The sequence below is a fragment of the Belonocnema kinseyi genome, chromosome 2, assembly GCF_010883055.1.
Source record: "Belonocnema kinseyi isolate 2016_QV_RU_SX_M_011 chromosome 2, B_treatae_v1, whole genome shotgun sequence".
In the NCBI taxonomy this organism is placed as follows: domain Eukaryota; kingdom Metazoa; phylum Arthropoda; class Insecta; order Hymenoptera; family Cynipidae; genus Belonocnema; species Belonocnema kinseyi.
Window position 1 is genome coordinate 63,541,137 of NC_046658.1, and position 17,328 is coordinate 63,558,464.

Below are 17,328 nucleotides of genomic sequence, written 5' to 3' on the forward strand. Positions count from 1 at the left end.
GAATATTTGAAATACTGTGAAAATGTAACTTTTGGATTTTCCATTATTTTCTATGCTGTCAAACTTTAGTTTTTGATTTATAAAGAAAATTCAAAAACTTGTTATGATAATCTTCTAGGGCATTCAGATTATATCGTCCGTTATTTGGCTTAAAAGATTCAATTTCGTGTGTTTTTTGGAATTTTGTAAATGCCATAACTCTAATAATTTTTTATTTTATGTACAAAGTCATTAGATAAATTATTCGACTTTTTAAATACTATGAATAACCGTACAGAGAATTCTTGAATTTTGAATAAATGGTCTTAAAAATATTCAAAAGGCGCTCACTTTTTGAATTTGCATCCTAAATGGCTGGCAAAGAAACTTGACCTTTAGTTTAGGACACTAAAAGAGTGTACCAGTGGCTAATCTAATAGAATTATTTTTTCAAAAGTCATCGTGCTGACAGACAGACAGGCATAATACATACAGACAGACCGACAGACATACACACTCGTAAAAACCTATTTGTCGGATTTAGGGGTTCTTAAAACGTGGACATTTCACAAAACCTTAGAGGGGAGTGGTGTAAAATTTTACACATATCTAATACCTTCTATGATGAGAATGTAAAAAAAACTGTAAATAAAATTTTTTTGCTCTTCCTTCGGTGAAAAAATGTTTTCTATTTATTTGAGCTTAGCTTGTGTCGTGTGTCGAAAAATTTAATTTTTGTATTTTCAATGTTTTTTTTATAAATAAAACAAATGCTACGTGCCCTATAAAAAGTGATTAATAACAAATTAGTAGATATTTTTTGGGTGCGCAATGTTTGTCTTATACACAGAATTTTTGAATCATAAAAAAATGTGTACTCAAATATTTTCAAAATAAGCTCACTTTTAGTATTTTTATCCAAAATATCTGACTAACGAACTGGGCATTTAGCTTAGGACACTAAAAGAGTGTTGCAAAAGCCAATCTAGTAGATTAATTTTTTTCAAAAGCATCGTTCTCACAGACAGGTTAGACAACATAACGACAGATAGACAAACAGATAGACATATTCGTAAAAACATGTTTTATAGATTCAGGGAGTCTCAGAAACGTGGACCTTTTAACAAAAACTAGGAGGGGGGGGGGGGGGGGGGGGGGTCAAATTTCATACAAATCTAATACCTTCTCTGATGAGAATGTAAAAATGATTTATTTGTCATGAATAATTTTTTGATATTTCTGTTTTTAGTTTTAATCATACAAAAATAGCATCAAAAACATAAGAAGTTAAATTTTTTTGAAACCCCACACGCGAGACGAAAAAGAAATAAAGACAAAAGTTGTGATAAGAATGTGCCCACGCAGCGGGCACAATTTTTTTACTGTTAATGACGTTTTTCATGATTAAAGCCAAAACTACACATCCTATTAAAAAGTGATTTATAACAAATTTGTAGATCTTTTTCCAATGCACCATATTTGTGTCTTCCTCTTTTATCGTATTTTGCACAGTTTGGCCGAAGAAGATAATTTTTAGATTTTTCATTATTTTGTATGCTGTCAAAGTTTGAATTTTGGATTTTTCAAGAAAATTCACAAAGTTTTTATGATAATCTTGTAGGGCATTCAAAAACCAACATTTTTCTTCATTTGACATTTTTTCATATCATGCGTTATTTGGCTTAAAATGTTGCTTTTCGTGTGTTTCTTGGAATTTTGTAAATGCTATAATTCTGGTAATTTTTGATTTTTTGAAAAAAGTCATCAGGATAAATTGTTTGAATTTTTGAATACTATGAACAGCCGTGCAGAGAGTTTTTCAATTTTGAAAAAAGTGGTCTCAAAAATATTCAAAATGTGCCCACTTTTTGATTTTTCATTCAAAATGGCTAGGTAACGAACTTAAACTTTCGATTAGGACACTAAACAAGTGTACCAAAGGACAATCTAATAGATTAATTCTTTCAAAAGTTATCGTGTTCAAAGACAGACATATACACGGAGAAAAATAGATGTCAGCACAGACTATCTAGATATCAATAGGTAATATCTTAGCGATTTAACTATGGGACAGAAATCTAGATACTGAAGTAGAGCATCCGTAGATATTAAAAAGAAAATTTTCACTGACAATATCCAAGATATTAAAGGGCAGAATCAAAGATATTCAAGAAATATTTTTTAATTGTGCAAAAATCACCTGTAAAGCATACCGTTTTCTATAAAATGCAAAAGAATGTGAATATCGTAGTCCTCTGTTTTGAAAATCCGAATCCTCAAGCATTCGCCTTTTTGCATAATTATGCGATTTTTGTGTTAAACAGATAACACACTGTTCAAGGCTAATATGAAAGATGCCTGTAGCTGAGTCCTCATTTTCTCAAGAAAATTATAACAGAACCAAAAACATTTAATCCATTTCCTACCAAAACTTATAGTGCAATAGATATAAGAAAAACCACAATACACACGATGAAAGCTCAAGATACAGACAAAATCTTTTGTCGCCACTCCACACGTCAGCGACCTTGCTCCGAAAAAATTTATCTTTTTTAATATCTTAGATATTAACTGTTAATATCACATATTTTATACTTTCAATATAAACAGATATTGCCCTTTAATATTTTGTATGTTGAATAGCAGATATTAGATAGTATGCCGTAATATCTATATATTATGGTTAAATATCAAAGTTTTTAATATATGCTTTTCAATATCTATTTTTCTCCGTGTAGAGAGCCATACAAACAGACACAGACAGACACACATGCAGACATACATACATACAGAAAGGCAGATACATTCGGAAATACCTGTTTTTCGGATTCAGGGGCGCTCAAAACGTGGACGTTTGACAAAAACTGGGGGGGGGGGGTCAAATTTTACACAAATCTAATAACTTCTCTCATGAGAATGTAATAATTGTTAAACAATCTGTTTTGCCGGTTCAGAGAGGTTCACACAGAAGACAATCATTTCAACTATGTGTGTATGTAAGGAGAACTCAATCGGTTAAATACTTTTTGAGTTATCTTGCCGGCTATGTTAAAAAATGTAAAACTGAGAAAAACGCGTTTAAAGATTTAAATGTTGAAAAAAAGGCAGCATCGGCTGGCTAGCGCGAGGCGCGTGGGGCGCCTTTTAGACTTTAAAGAATGCACCTGTGGTTAAAAGTATTTTGGTTAATATTTCTGGTAACAAAAGTGTCGAGATCTTGTTTCGATTACCAGTCAACTGTAGTTTCTCTTATGTCATTTTGCTGGATGTTTCAATTGACGCTTTAGCGTTAATGACGAATTCTCGAAAAATCGCGATTTGTTTATTGTATTTTTAGTTTCCGAATCAAGCACATATTTTTTGGGGGTCTCGGAAGAATATTCTCTTAACAAATAGTTTCAGAAACAAAACGCATCAACAATATGGTACTTTTGCTTCAAGTGTTGTATCTAACGTCATATATTAATACATTTATTCACATATAGCTTATAGAGAGACGAAATTTTAACAAAACGGAACACAGTTGCTGCACTTTCTTTTCGGAAATTTGTGTTAGGTTATTTTCTTTGGCAAAATGTAACATGTGGTCCATATAATTTCAGATGGGGTTAGGAAGACTCCACGAAGGTAGAAGAGTATCGAAATTCGATACTAGAAAATCGATGTTGACCAGAACGTTGTATTCCTAAGGTATTATACAGATGAAATTATTTTCTGCGAATTTTTTTGAAATTAGGACTGTAGATTTATTAGAGCGTTATCTAAAGTTTGGTCTAGTTAGAAATGGGCTAACCATTTCAAAGTTGAGATAAGTAAAATCCAAAATCGCATCTTATGCACTTTAGGCCTATCCCAAGTTATTGAAAATGTAACATATTTTAGCATAACGCCTAAACGGTTCTGACAATTTTTTCAAAAACTGACACACGGTAGAAGGACGCAATACATAGATTCTGTGAAGATTTCCGAATTTTGATCTATTTCATTTATGAAGTAGAGCCCTAAAAGTACGAAAGAACAGACAGGTCCGATAGGTTAGACACTCTCACACGCATTCAGTTGATCGACATAAAGTTGGAGCATCTTGAATTGTTCTTCGCGTGGATAGCTCTTTTTCTGAATTCATCACTGTCTGATACTTCTGATACCTTTAACCAGAATTTATAGTAAGGGCATATTTAACACTCTATTTTAGATAAATTAACGAGAAGTCTGGTAAGTTCGACGAGAATTTTTTTTGAGTCAAGCCTCATAAAACAGAGAAAGAAACAAGAAAGAGACAAAGAGAAGGGAGACAAAATAGTTCCAAAACTCTTGATTTTATGTCACGGTCAGTCCCAAAATTGATATTATATATAAGTTTGATTGTACCGCCAAAAAATACGACTTTTAAAAAAAATTCAAAATTTCTCCACCAAAATGTAGAACTTTTAAGCAAGGTACAATAAAAGTTACTATTTTTAAGAGAAAGTTCAACTTTAAGACTTATTTGTTAAATTTTCATCAGAAAGATCAATTTTGAAACCAAAATATTAGTTTCTACCGAAAAAACACGAGTTTTTAACTAAATTCAAGAAGTCTCAATCAAAAAATTGAATTTTTAACTAAAAAAGGCGACGTTTTAGTAAAATTCCAGAATCCTTTACCAAAAATAAAAATTTTTAACTAGAAAAAAAATTTTCAAGCAAAAGGATTAATTTAATACCAAAAAATACGAATATTTAACAAAATTGAAGAATTTTCCACCATAAAGTTGAATTTTTAAGTAAGAAAAAAACAATTTTTTAAAATTTTGAGAAAGTAGTGCCACTTTAAAACCTCATATCATATTTCAAACGGAGATCACGGAATTTAGACAAAATTAAATATCAAGGAAAAAACGATTTATTAACCAAATTCAAGAATTCTGAACCAAAAAGTTAAATTTTCAACCAATAAAGATGAATTTTCAATAAAATTAAAGAATTGTGAATCAAAAAGTTTAATTTTTAACCAAAAATGATGAATTTCTAAACCATTAAGATGAATTTACCATCTGAAAATACTATTCTTTAATAAAATTCAAGAATTCTCAACCAAAAAGTTGAAATTTGAAGAAAGAAAGACATTTTTTAATTTTTAAGACTCTAGTTCATCTTTAAATCAGAGTTGTTCAATTTTAATTAAAAAGATTTAATTTAACCAAAAGATACATTTTTACCGAAAAAAAACGAATTATTAACAAAGTTTAAGAATTCTGAAACAAAAAGTTGTATTTTCAATGAAATAAGAACAATTTTCAAACAAAAAGATTAATTTACTACCAAAAACATTCATCATCTGCAAACGTATTAAAAACGTTAACATGTATAATTTTAGAACAAAATTTCGATGAATTCTGAAAGGTTAATATACGTGTAACGTTATACTTTGACTTGACCCCCTTTCCTCGGCCCCCATAACCATTACCAACCATAGGTTTTGTGATACACCCCTCCCCCCCCCCAAGTTGTAACGTAGTTTATGGACAATCCCTAGATGAGTTGTTCTTACATTCTCAATCTCTGGTTTTTAACGGATCTTTACGTTTCGTCACTCACAAGAATCCGAAAACCATAACATTTCATCGGTGTCTGTCTGTCAGTATGTCTGCCTGTATGTCTGTATGTATGATTACCTGAATGATGTAGCCACGCTAACTTTTGAAGGATTTATCCCATCGAGTCCGCATTTGATACACTTTTGAAGGTCCCCAAAATAAAGGCTAAGTTCGTTAATCAGATATTTCGAACCAAAATTAAAAAATTGAGTGCATTTTCAAAATTTGGAAATTTTTGTTGTTGAAATTTAAAAATTTTTGTCAAAGTTTCTTATAGATGGGTAAAAGACTTGCAAATTATCAAAATAAAATGTTTAATTTTGATAAAAATTAGAAAAGTTATATACTTTTCAGAAATTTGAAAATCTTCAAAAACTAGAAAAAATTATTTTTTTCATAGCTCCAAAAATCTTCACTAGATACCAAATATATTTTAAAACTATTTTAGCCGAATTTTTCGATAAGCCCAAAATTTTTTAAAATTAGAGCCTGTATAATCTAACAGTAGGGCGCGAAGTTCGATTATGGCAATGAGAATGTAATCGTCAAGACCGTAGGTGCTTTGAGAACCTTCTTTAATGTCTTTAAATTCATTAAATAAGGATCAGGAAAAATAAAATAATGTAAACATTAATATCTGAATAAGCAGTGCCAAACCAAGGTACACACAAAAAGAAATTGGAATAGGAATTTGATATAATATTTTTTAACATACAATGTAGAAAATTTCGCATTGTGGTCTGTGCACAAATATGGAGGATAATGCAAAGACCGAGCGCGGAGCGCGAGAATGAACATTCGCGTGCCCTAGGCGCGCTCAAACTAGCGATCGAAGCTGGCCGCGCGCTGCGCGTTACGAGAATGTGATCTAATGATTAGATGCAAAATGTATAATACGCATGTTTTGGCTTGCTGCAAATGAAATGCCTGTTTTCGATTTTATTATAGATGATATTTCATTCCTAAAATTATTCTGTTCTAAATTAAAAACATTTAAATTCATAAAAAACTTTGAATTAAATAGTCAAATACTTAATCACAAAGATTAATTTTCAACCAGTAACATGATATGTCTAAAATAAAACAGGGCAATTTTGTCTGCAGCGACCTAATACAATCATTTTTATTATTTTAAATTATATCATCAATACTTCTTCACGTATCTCTATCATTAAACTACCATTCACTTAAGAATGAATAATACTTAACCTACTGGCACAAGTGCGTTTTGATAGGCTGGCCGAGTTCAATCGACGTACAAGAAATAGCAATAAAAATCATTCAGGCGTTGCAAAACTTCTGTTTCTCATTCCTATTTACATGCCTCACTGTATGTCTGGTATTTTATTTTAAAATTTTGACCTAAAAGACTTTAAACTGTACGCAAGTATCAACCTTTATTTTCTACTCAAACATTTACGTCGAATTCAAAACAAAACAATTTGTCTGGAAATAAAGTGTAAATGTAGATCAAAATAGAAAAATTAGTCCAAGTATAAAAGCAGACGATAATCTCTAAATGGATTCAAATATGAAGATTGATACTTAAAAAGTAAACTTCTTTCCATCCAACTTATTTCTTTCGTACAAAAAGGCATTGCTAAAAGCCAGACAAAGATATCAATATTTTCTGTTCGATCTAAATTTAATGTATGGACAAAAAAATAAGTATTAAATTTTTCCATATAACCATCCATTTGAATCCAGAAGTATATCCAAATCTGTTCAGAGACTATTTCGCGAAAAGAACTCAATTTAAATCCTAAAAAAGTCTGAGCCTACACGCACGGATGGCCTGTACTTTCATCTCTAGCTGCACGGTTAGACTAAAGTTGAGAATTTTGTGATAATTTTGTAAGAACTTCTTTTGTAAACCATTTTAATAATTTTCTTTTAAGACTTCATCGATTAGAAATTTGAGCTACATTTTCTCTATTATAACTGAAAGAAAAAATTTTGGCATCAAACTAATATAATCTTTAATTAAACGAAAAATAAAGCGATTTGATGGGGTTAAAGCAAAATGTTACATTTTTTACTACGATGTCTCAAATATGGGTCTGTTGCGATTATCTGAATGATCATATTTAACTAACCGTTTAGGGGCTTTTAAATATCCGCACGGTCAAAAGCACTGCAAATTTAAAAATAAAAAAAGTACTGAAAAGGGTAAGGTATATGACCAATATTATTTTTGTGACCAGTGAAAGGTTTGCCTTCCCTCCCTACAGTGGGGTAAAAAAGGTTTCTGGACAAATCAGTCTACAGGCCACAATTTTAATCCAATTTAAATTTTTTAATTTTAAATAAAAGCTGAAAAAATTCTCCATGGATCGGTTAAGGCCGATTTTTTAAACAAAAATTTTTAAAATTTGTTATAAAACAAAAAAAAATTATTATGTTTTCAAAGAGCACAGTTTTGTAAACAAAATTACTGGTACTCTAATAATCAGAGTGATTGAAAAAACTCTATAGAAATAAATTCTAGGGGTATTAGTTAATTAGGCGATATTTTTTTTATTAATGTCAGCAAATTAGTTAATAAATGAATTGTGTGCAGAATTAGCTCCGTTTTGTTGCTTGAAACTGATGTAAAAATGAAGTTTATTAGAAACTAAACAATTTAATACATATAATACATATAATGCGTTTAAAAACCAAGTGATATTTTATGGTGGCAAATCTTTATTATAAAACAATTGTTTATTATTTAAACAATTTTGTATAACAAATGCAGAACTAAAATATTATTGAATGAAATGTGCTTTCCTGTAATAATTTAACAACAGATATCTGACAGAAGATTATCTATTTATATCTTTTAAATGTTCATTAATTTGTTTAAACAATTAGAAATCGTTCACTGGTATGCAATTATTACAGGAAAGCACCTTGCACACAATATTTATAGATGAATCTACAAAAGACCCTAAATATTTTTATTTAAAACAAAGAAATTTATGCATTTAACATTTCAAATTGTTTGAATCATAAACAACAGTTGTATAATGGAGATTTGAGTCAATTGCTAAAGAATATCATTTGGTTTTATAAAGAACCCAAATCTTTGTAGTGAAAACTGACAAATTTATCTATTTTTTAATTAAAATTGTTTAAATCATTGAAAACTGTGGTAAAATATCAAGTGTACAATGCAAAATTTGAAAAGAGATGTGCTATCACACCTGAATTTTAAATGCATAATATGTATTAAGGAATAGCCGAAATGTGAATTAGTTTATTATATTTGTTTAAATAATGACTAGGTATTATTTGATTTTGTTTAATTTCGAATTAAACTTCAACTTACCCACATTTCCTGCAAAAAATATCAGTTCCAAGTAACAAAAAGGAGCTACTTCGACACAAACCACATTCGTTGACTAAATTGTTTATAAGCAGAATTCCTCATAGTAAAACCAAGAATACAACCACCAAATTTGGACATTGGCCATAAAATGCTCCTATTGCAATCTGAAAAAATCCTTTTTGTCCTTAAAAGAGAAAAGAAAAAGAACTTCTCCTTTTAGACAAAAATAAAAAAGTTGAAAGAAAAATGTGAAAGCAACCAACCGAATCCCCTCCCTTCTCTGTTTTTTAAAAATTTCCTCATATATATATTTTTTTTATTTTTTATTTCTTTCGTCTTTTTTATTTTTATCATCATCAAACCAAAAAAAAAAACATTTATGAATAGAGTCACTAACGTTTCGGCATTATGTTCAACTCTATTATATTTATTTCTGTAGCTCAATCTGGGGCTGCTTATTCAGATATTGTAAAATACTCATTCTTTCTTCTTAGGCCTTAAAACGTGTGCCAAAGCAAAATCCAACCTGATAAATCTTTCGAAAGTTATCGTGCATATAGATTATAGACTATAGACACCTTCGTAAAAATCGTTTTTTCTGTGACCGACAAAATGAAATTATGCATAAAACTAATACCTTCTCATTAGAATGAGAAGACAAAAAAAATAACATAAAGTTTTATTAAAGTTGTGTTCTGTAGACTGGTTTGTCCATAGACACATATTTTGCCCCATTGTTGGAGCCGTTTAAAAGCACGTAAACGGTGAGTTAAATATAATCATTTCGATATAGTGACAGAGCGACATTTGAGACATTTTAGTAAGAAAAGTAACAACAATTTTAAACTGTTGCCTTATCAAATCGCTTCATTTATTAATCAGTTAAAGATTCTAATCGTGTATTACCGAAAAAATTTTCTCCAGACACACCAAATATGACCACCCCCCTCTATTCTACTGTTGCACCTAATTTATCATCAATCAAGTAACAATATTCCGAAGAAAAATTTTTCCGTTATTTTAGCAAATTCTACAATATTCTTTTTCATTAAATACCTCAATGATTAGCAACCAATAAAGAATGCAAAACGAAACTAAAAATTTAAGATTCTATCATCCACTTCCATTCCCGACAAAATGGGGCGCACTTATCCTACTTTTTGGCTCAACAATTAAACCAAGTAATTGTCGCTTTTCCACTATGAGTTGGCACTTTCCAGATATAACGATCACCTGTAATGATTCACTAAGCCGATATAAGACAGATGATGCAACTAGAATCCCTGCATGTTAGAAAATATCATTATTAACAACAAGGATAGTATAACAGGTACCGGTTCATGTTTACGACCTCGTGCATACATACCTATCATTGGGATAGGCTTCGCATACTCAGTGGAACGTATTCCAACACAGTAGCACTTTACTCTAATTTTGGCTGCGCCACTGAAGATGGCTATTTCTACAAACTTTTTAAGGCCCGTTTGGTAAACGGGTCGAGAGATACTTATTTACGAGGCTGTACGGTATTGTTTTGGTTCAGAAGACCTTCTTTGCTCTCGTGTCGGGGGCGTTAAACAGCGCGTGCATTAGGCGAGACTGCGTATCAGCTGTAGGATATGCCAAGTCGATATGGAAGGAGATACTTAAACGTACTTGCTTATACCTATCAACTATATAAGACCCAAGCTGCCCGAGTCCAGTTTGATTAGTCGACAACAGTTCGAATGGAATAGAGTAGAATAGAGATCCAGTTTCTTATTTTTTACCGGAAAGTGACTCAAGCAAACAAAGCCTAGTGTTGTTCGACGGCATCAGTTCAATAGAAAACGATTAGTGATTTTTAGTGGCTGATGCAGAAGGTACGCGTACTCTGCCTCATCTGCCTGCAGATTCTGGTCCTTTCTGACCTAGCTCAAGGTAAAAATGACTACATCAAATTTTTCGAAAAGTGTACAACGGAGAAGAACACATTCGACTGCTTTAAAAGAAGAGCCGTTGAGGTTCTTGACTCTGCGATCAAGGACGAATCTCTTTATGTGATCAATGATTACGTCTCCATTGCTAAAGATCCAAACGTGAAGTATAGTGATGAAGGACAGGAGAATGCAACGGAAAGAAGCTTGGATCAGGAGCTCGATAGCAAATTCCATGAATACCTTTCATCTAGGAGTGTTCAACTCACTATTCCTGGTGGTAGCTTCGAAGGTATGTTATTATCAGGGAAGATATTTTTTCACAATATAATGGAAGCTTTGTACAGTCCGAGTAGGTACTTGTTAGCAGGTATTTGCTATTCTTGGTTTTTTGTTCATGTGTAGACTGTAAGTGATCAAATGTTAGATAAAGGTATTGAAAGTACATTGTCTACGAAAGGTCCTGTGTTTTATAGGATCGTTATTTTTTATAAGTTTAGTGTAATAATTATCCTGTTTAATCCTAATTAATTGGTTTATTAAACTATTTCCGTATTTCAGGACGTGGGAAAAAGAAGGGTAAAGGATATGGAGGTGCTATAATGATGGCTGGAATGGCAATGGCAGGTGAGTTAACAATTTTGCCTGGTTATAGGCTTCCTATTCCTGTATATGCCTTTATGTCTGAAGAAATTTAAGAATATTCCAATTTATTCATTTATAAGCTAATCTATAAACTAAATAATTAATGAGCTTATGAAAAATTGTCAAGATTATAAGTTAAAATTATTTTTAAATTATATTATATATTTCGTTCTGAATTCTCATAAGGATTTTTTAAATATAACTCATACAGAAAATAACTTCAGGGCAAATGGTAGCTTATGACGTCACAAATCGTAAAGCGTCCTATACATTTTTTCCACTTTCTGATTTTCATTCTATAAATAAAATATCGCATTGAGGAATTTTAAAATAGAAAGAATATGTGAAGGTACCGTTTACGGGCACATTAAAGCTTGTAATTTTGAAGGAAAATCTTTTTTCTCTAAACTTTATGCAAGCTGCTCAATTGCTCATTAAGCATATAGATGTTGCTTCTATCCTTTTGGATCTTGGTTGAGAGATCAACATTAAGCTTTTCTTTAAAAATACAAGCTCAAATAGACTAGATAGCATGGGTTGATATAATTTTTTTCTATAATCGAATAGCAGTATTTTTCCTTGCTTTAAAAAAAATAAAGCGGAAAAAATACCTTGAACGTCCGATCAGTCGTGAAAAATGTTCAAACTACAATTGCACATAGTTTACAGGAAAAAATTCAATTACAAGGGGAGAATACAAAACTTTTTAAGATTTGGAAAAGCGATATTTTTTAAATGATTCTTTGAAAAAAGTAAGCCATGATTAAGTTTCCTTTTCTGACATTCCCGGAAATGATCTTAAAGTTTTAAAATAAATTGCAAATAATTGAGTTTTTTAGTATTTTTGAGTTAAAAAACCTTAAGAAAAATCACAAATCGCCGTATAAGTGGATGTAAACAAAACCCTAAAGAGAAATTTTATTTGCAAAAACTTCATACTGATTTAAACATTCAGCCTTTGTTATTCAAATAAAGTTAATTTTCTTCGTTTTTAATAGAAAAGAAACATTAAAAAAGTGTATAGGTCTAGCACTGACAATTTGCAAAATATAAGACATAGAACTCATCCCTTTCTGTATAGATAAACATTCAGCAATAAAAACACTTGTCCTGTCAAAAATTAGGTACACAAGAAAACATAGTTTTCTTTTTAATTTTCGGAAATTATATGATATTATCAGCTGCATATTGTGAAAGAAACAACTAATTTTTTATAAAAGAGAACCTACGGTCTCCTTAAACCAGGCGGGGGCAAAGAAACAACGTGCCGTATGATCATACTGTTCACTTAACTGTAACTTCGCTAATCTCTGACGCGTCGCGTGGGGACGCCGCGGAGATTCCCAAATTTGACTTCCCATTCCATTTACACGACCAAAGTGGAGATTCGTTTCGTTATCCATCTAAAAGTATTTTTAATCGTGGTACGCCATAAGAAGTTTCACTTCGAACAAATCTCAAACTTAAGAAAAATAATAACATTCACTTTTATTTTTGTAACTGAATTTTTTAACGATTGTTTCTCATCAATTTTTTAATGGTTGAATTTTAATCAATCATGGCTTATTTTTCAAGTAAAGCGTTTCCTACAATTTAAGCGTTTCAAATTTTGAAAAAAGTAAATAATCTTCAATTATAGTAATTTGTTTAAAATATGTTTTCGTTTTAATAAATTTGGCAAGAAAACTACCTTAATTCTTATTCAAGACAAAAATTGTACTCTAATTCTATTGAAAAATGTTATTTCTTTGCAAGTTCTAATTTGATATGTTCTCTAAGTTTCTTTTTTTTCTAAAAAATTTCCTTGAATTGCCTTGAATTTCTAATCCTGGAACTAATAACTTTTTAAATAGTTTTTACATTCTCATAATTTATGATTGAGAAAGTATTAGAATTGTCGGAAATTTGACATCACACTTTTTCAACGGATCTCCACATATCGAGACCCCTGAATCCGAAAATCAGGTTTTCACGATGGCGTCTGTCTGTCTGTCCGTCCGGCCGTCCGTCCGTAAACACGATAACTCTCGAAAAAATGAATGAATAAAATCCATCTTTGGCACACTTTTTCTAGGTCCTAAAAGAAAGGAAGAGTTCGTTAACCAACCATTTTTGATAAAAATTCAAAAAGTGAGCGCATTTTGAAAATTTTTGAGACCACTTTTTTCTGAATTTTAAAATTCTATGTACGGATATTTATAGTATTGAAAAGAACAAACAGTTTATCTTTCTGAATTTTTCGATAAAACGAAAATTCTTAGAGTTACAGCGTTTTCAAAATTTTTTTAATCAACCGAAAATCAAAACTTGAAGCCGAAAAACGCACGATATGAAAAAAAAGTCAAGAGAAAAAAAACATTTCTTTTTGAAATCCCTACAAGATTATCATAAGCAATTTTCGGATTTTCTTCAAAAATCGAAAATTCAAATAGTGATTGCATGAAAAATAATGGAAAATAAAACATTCCATTTTGTGGACAAACTATGTAGGATACAAAAAAAGATGAATTAACAAAAATGGTTATCCCAAAAAGATCTACAATTTCGTTAAGAATCACTTCTTGATAGGACGCGTACTTTTTGTTTTATTAATGAAAAATAACGTTGAAAAAAGTAAAATAAAAAAAATGTGTGGAAAAACGACGAAAGTTACGAGAAAAAATCCAATAAAACCTGTTTACAAATGTCTGTTGGAAATCGAGCGCGCAGCGCGAGTGTCCGATGAGAATGTGTACCTCAAAGCCTCCAGAGCTTTGAGAAACTTAATCTTTCACTATACTTAATTAAGTAGATAATTCAGAATATGAAGACGCAAATAAATACTGCCATCTAAAAGATTTCTTTTTGATCAAGCTTTTTTCAAGCATTCCAAATGAAAGAATAAATATCCGAGCCCTAGGCGCGCTCAAACTAGCGGGCCGCGCGCGCAGCGCGCAACGAGAATGTGCCCGCGAAGCGGACAGATTTTTTTAGGATAACAAGCAAATAAACTGAGCCTTCATTAAATAATAAAAAGTTTATATTTATCTTAGCATAAAGTTGGTAAAACTCTAGTTTTTACGTTTTTTCTTAGTTTTTTCGATTATTTCAAGAACTGCTTTTGTGCTATCCCAAAAATAGGTGGTCATTGACTTCAGTGTTTAAAGGCAAATGAAAATATAATATCGCTTTTTCTTAAAAATTCTACAACCACTTAAAGTGCGATTTATGATTTTTCAAAAATATTTTGGACTTAAAAAATCAAACACCTGACATTGAAAACTAATTAGGAACTAATGTATAAAGAATTGCTGATTCACAAGATTGAAGGCAGCTAAAAAGTATAAAATATATCAAATCTAGAATCAGACCAAAGCCTGTTTGTTCATCATACAAATTCTCCAATGAATAATTCAAAACTCCTGTAATTAGTTCAAACCGCTTACAATCTCCATTTTTACCCCATTATTGTTCTCCATACAACACTTTCTAGTTAGAGCATATAATTGACCATTGGCATAATTTTCAGGAGTCTTGGCACAATTGGCCTTTGGAAAAATAGCCTTCCTCGCAGGAACTGCTTTGCTGACTGCGAAAATTGCTCTTGTTTTAAGCGCCATCATCGGACTGAAGAAGTTGGTTTCAGGCGGAGGTGGTGGACACGAAGTAATTTATGCTACGGCTTCTGAACACCACGGAGGAGGAGGTGGAGGTGGTGGTGGTTATGGCGGAGGGGGCGGTTGGCAACGAGCTCTTGAAGCGATAACACCTACCTGAAATATTTTTGACAAATATACGGCTTCTAAATTATTATTTAAATTGTTGCATTAATCGCCATTTTTCAATAAGTAGTGTAAATGTTTTAATGCAAATTATGATTACGTCTTAAGCGCGCCCAACTAAGAATTGATACAGCTTTTGAACACTACTCAAAAGCTCTTGTTAAATAAACAAAATTGTTTTCTATTTCTTTCTTTACTTTACAATTAATTCATCTAATTTTATTCATAGATTAAATTCAAGATCTGAGATGGATTACTCTTAATAGAAAAGCTTATGACATGAGACAAAGTGGCGGTTGATACACCAGGCTTGATATATATTTAAATTTTATATTCATTTATTGATATTAATTTACATTAATTTATATTTATTGATATTTAATTCTAGAAAAAGAAACATGTAAGGCATTGACATGTACATTCGAAATTATTAAAACAAGACATGTTCAAGATGATGTTTTTGCTTGTTATAAGGAAAGCAATGCGCGTGGACTTAACGAGCAATATTTCTTGTTTCTTCTTCATGCTTTTATGCCATAAACAAATAAGTTTCTTATCTAGATCCAGTCATTACGCGCCAGTTCTGCTTCTTTTCCCATAATGATATTGACCTACGTGCATAGCTTACGTGAGTGTAGACTGTAAAATGAATCAAAGCAGACTGAAGATACACCAGGTTAGGTTAGAGAAGCACACAAACGATTTTTACGACTGCAATCGCTGCATTAGAGATTTCACAGTGGATTAAATTCCGTTTCTTTTCTATCACGTCCTATATTTCTATATTAGTAAAGGAATATTTTCATCACGTGCTACGGATGTTCTCGGTATTTCCAAATTCATTAAAAACCTTTATTTATTAATCATGCTGGTTAAATCTGCGTTGTAGTTATAATGTGCAATAAATAAATTCTGTATAATACACCAATCGCTTCCTAGATATACTAAGATATGCGAATAATATAGAGAGAATTGTAAAAACCTTCGTTTCAGAAAGAGAACGTTTTTTTTTTATAATAAAGAATTTCATCATGACAATTTTTATGTTCAGTAACTTTTTTATTTGCAAGGGCTTGAAATATTCGGTGGGAAATTTGTACTGTAAGTTTCTTTCCTATTTTATTATATTTTTTTATTATAGCTTAAGATTATCGAGCTCTCCTTCTCCTTCTCCTTCGATAGCCTCCTGCTTCTTCATGTCCTCCATGATGTTCGTAATCGACGCTCGTGCTGTGAGTATTTACGTATGAGTGCTGTGGGTGCTTCACAATCTCGTAAGATGTTTTCTCAGGGTGTTCTAGAAGCAAAGTTTGCACTCAATGATAATAATAAATATGTTGAAAGCTCAATAAAAATTGATACTATTTATCTTTAAATAAAATTTCGATGGCAAAATTATTGCGTTTTTATAAGACCATGTAATTTTAAAAAGGAAGCTGAAAGAACATCTCGTGAATCTCAAGCCATAGGGCTACAGAGCCATAGAGCTATATATTATATATATAAGCTTATATATAAGCCATAGAGCTATCTCACCTCTTTTTAGAAAAATGTGTTGATGACACGAAAAAGTATTTTCATAAAATCTCTTCACAAAACTTTAATCTTATTCTAAAAAACAATATGTAAATAGGCAAAATTTATCAAATAAAATATGCATAGGCAAAATGTACAGAATTAGAAGGTTATATGTGCATTATATATAATTAAAAATTTGTCATAAGGACAACCGCAGGATTTCGCCGGGAGCGGGTGCTAATCTGAATAATTGCACCCGCTTTCAGCGAAATCGCGGAAAAATTTCAGCCATAACCACGTCTCACAACCGTGAGATAGGTGGTTACAGTCTGTAAAGGAATCAATACGACGATCCAGCAAAAGCCTCGTGCACCCTAAGAACACGGAGTGACCCAAGGACAACCGCCTTCTGCATTTTTCCCGCAAGTGTTCTAGCATATTGTTGACATGCAGGGATGCTTTTTAGGATATTAGCAAATGAAAGCTTGGCACCTCCAAGAGCGCCGATGATAAGGACGATTTTTGTCAGCTGGTGCCGAAAATTCGATAACGAAAATGGTTCGCTTCTCGAAGTCAAGAAGAACCATGTCAGGCCTCGAGTGAGCAACAGAAACAATTGTC

The 17,328-nt window shown here is 31.6% G+C and overlaps 1 protein-coding gene across 1 annotated transcript in view; it reads left to right on the forward strand.

The window, feature by feature from the left end:
• The window catches only part of LOC117182692, a 57,047-nt gene that overhangs the window by 23,748 nt on the left and 15,971 nt on the right, over positions 1-17,328 (forward strand). The window contains exons 4-7 of the mRNA XM_033375796.1: positions 10,715-11,075; positions 11,345-11,410; positions 14,937-15,180; positions 16,331-16,421. Coding sequence (XP_033231687.1) covers positions 10,715-11,075; positions 11,345-11,410; positions 14,937-15,180; positions 16,331-16,421 — 762 coding nt within the window. The remainder of the gene's footprint in view (positions 1-10,714; positions 11,076-11,344; positions 11,411-14,936; positions 15,181-16,330; positions 16,422-17,328) is intronic.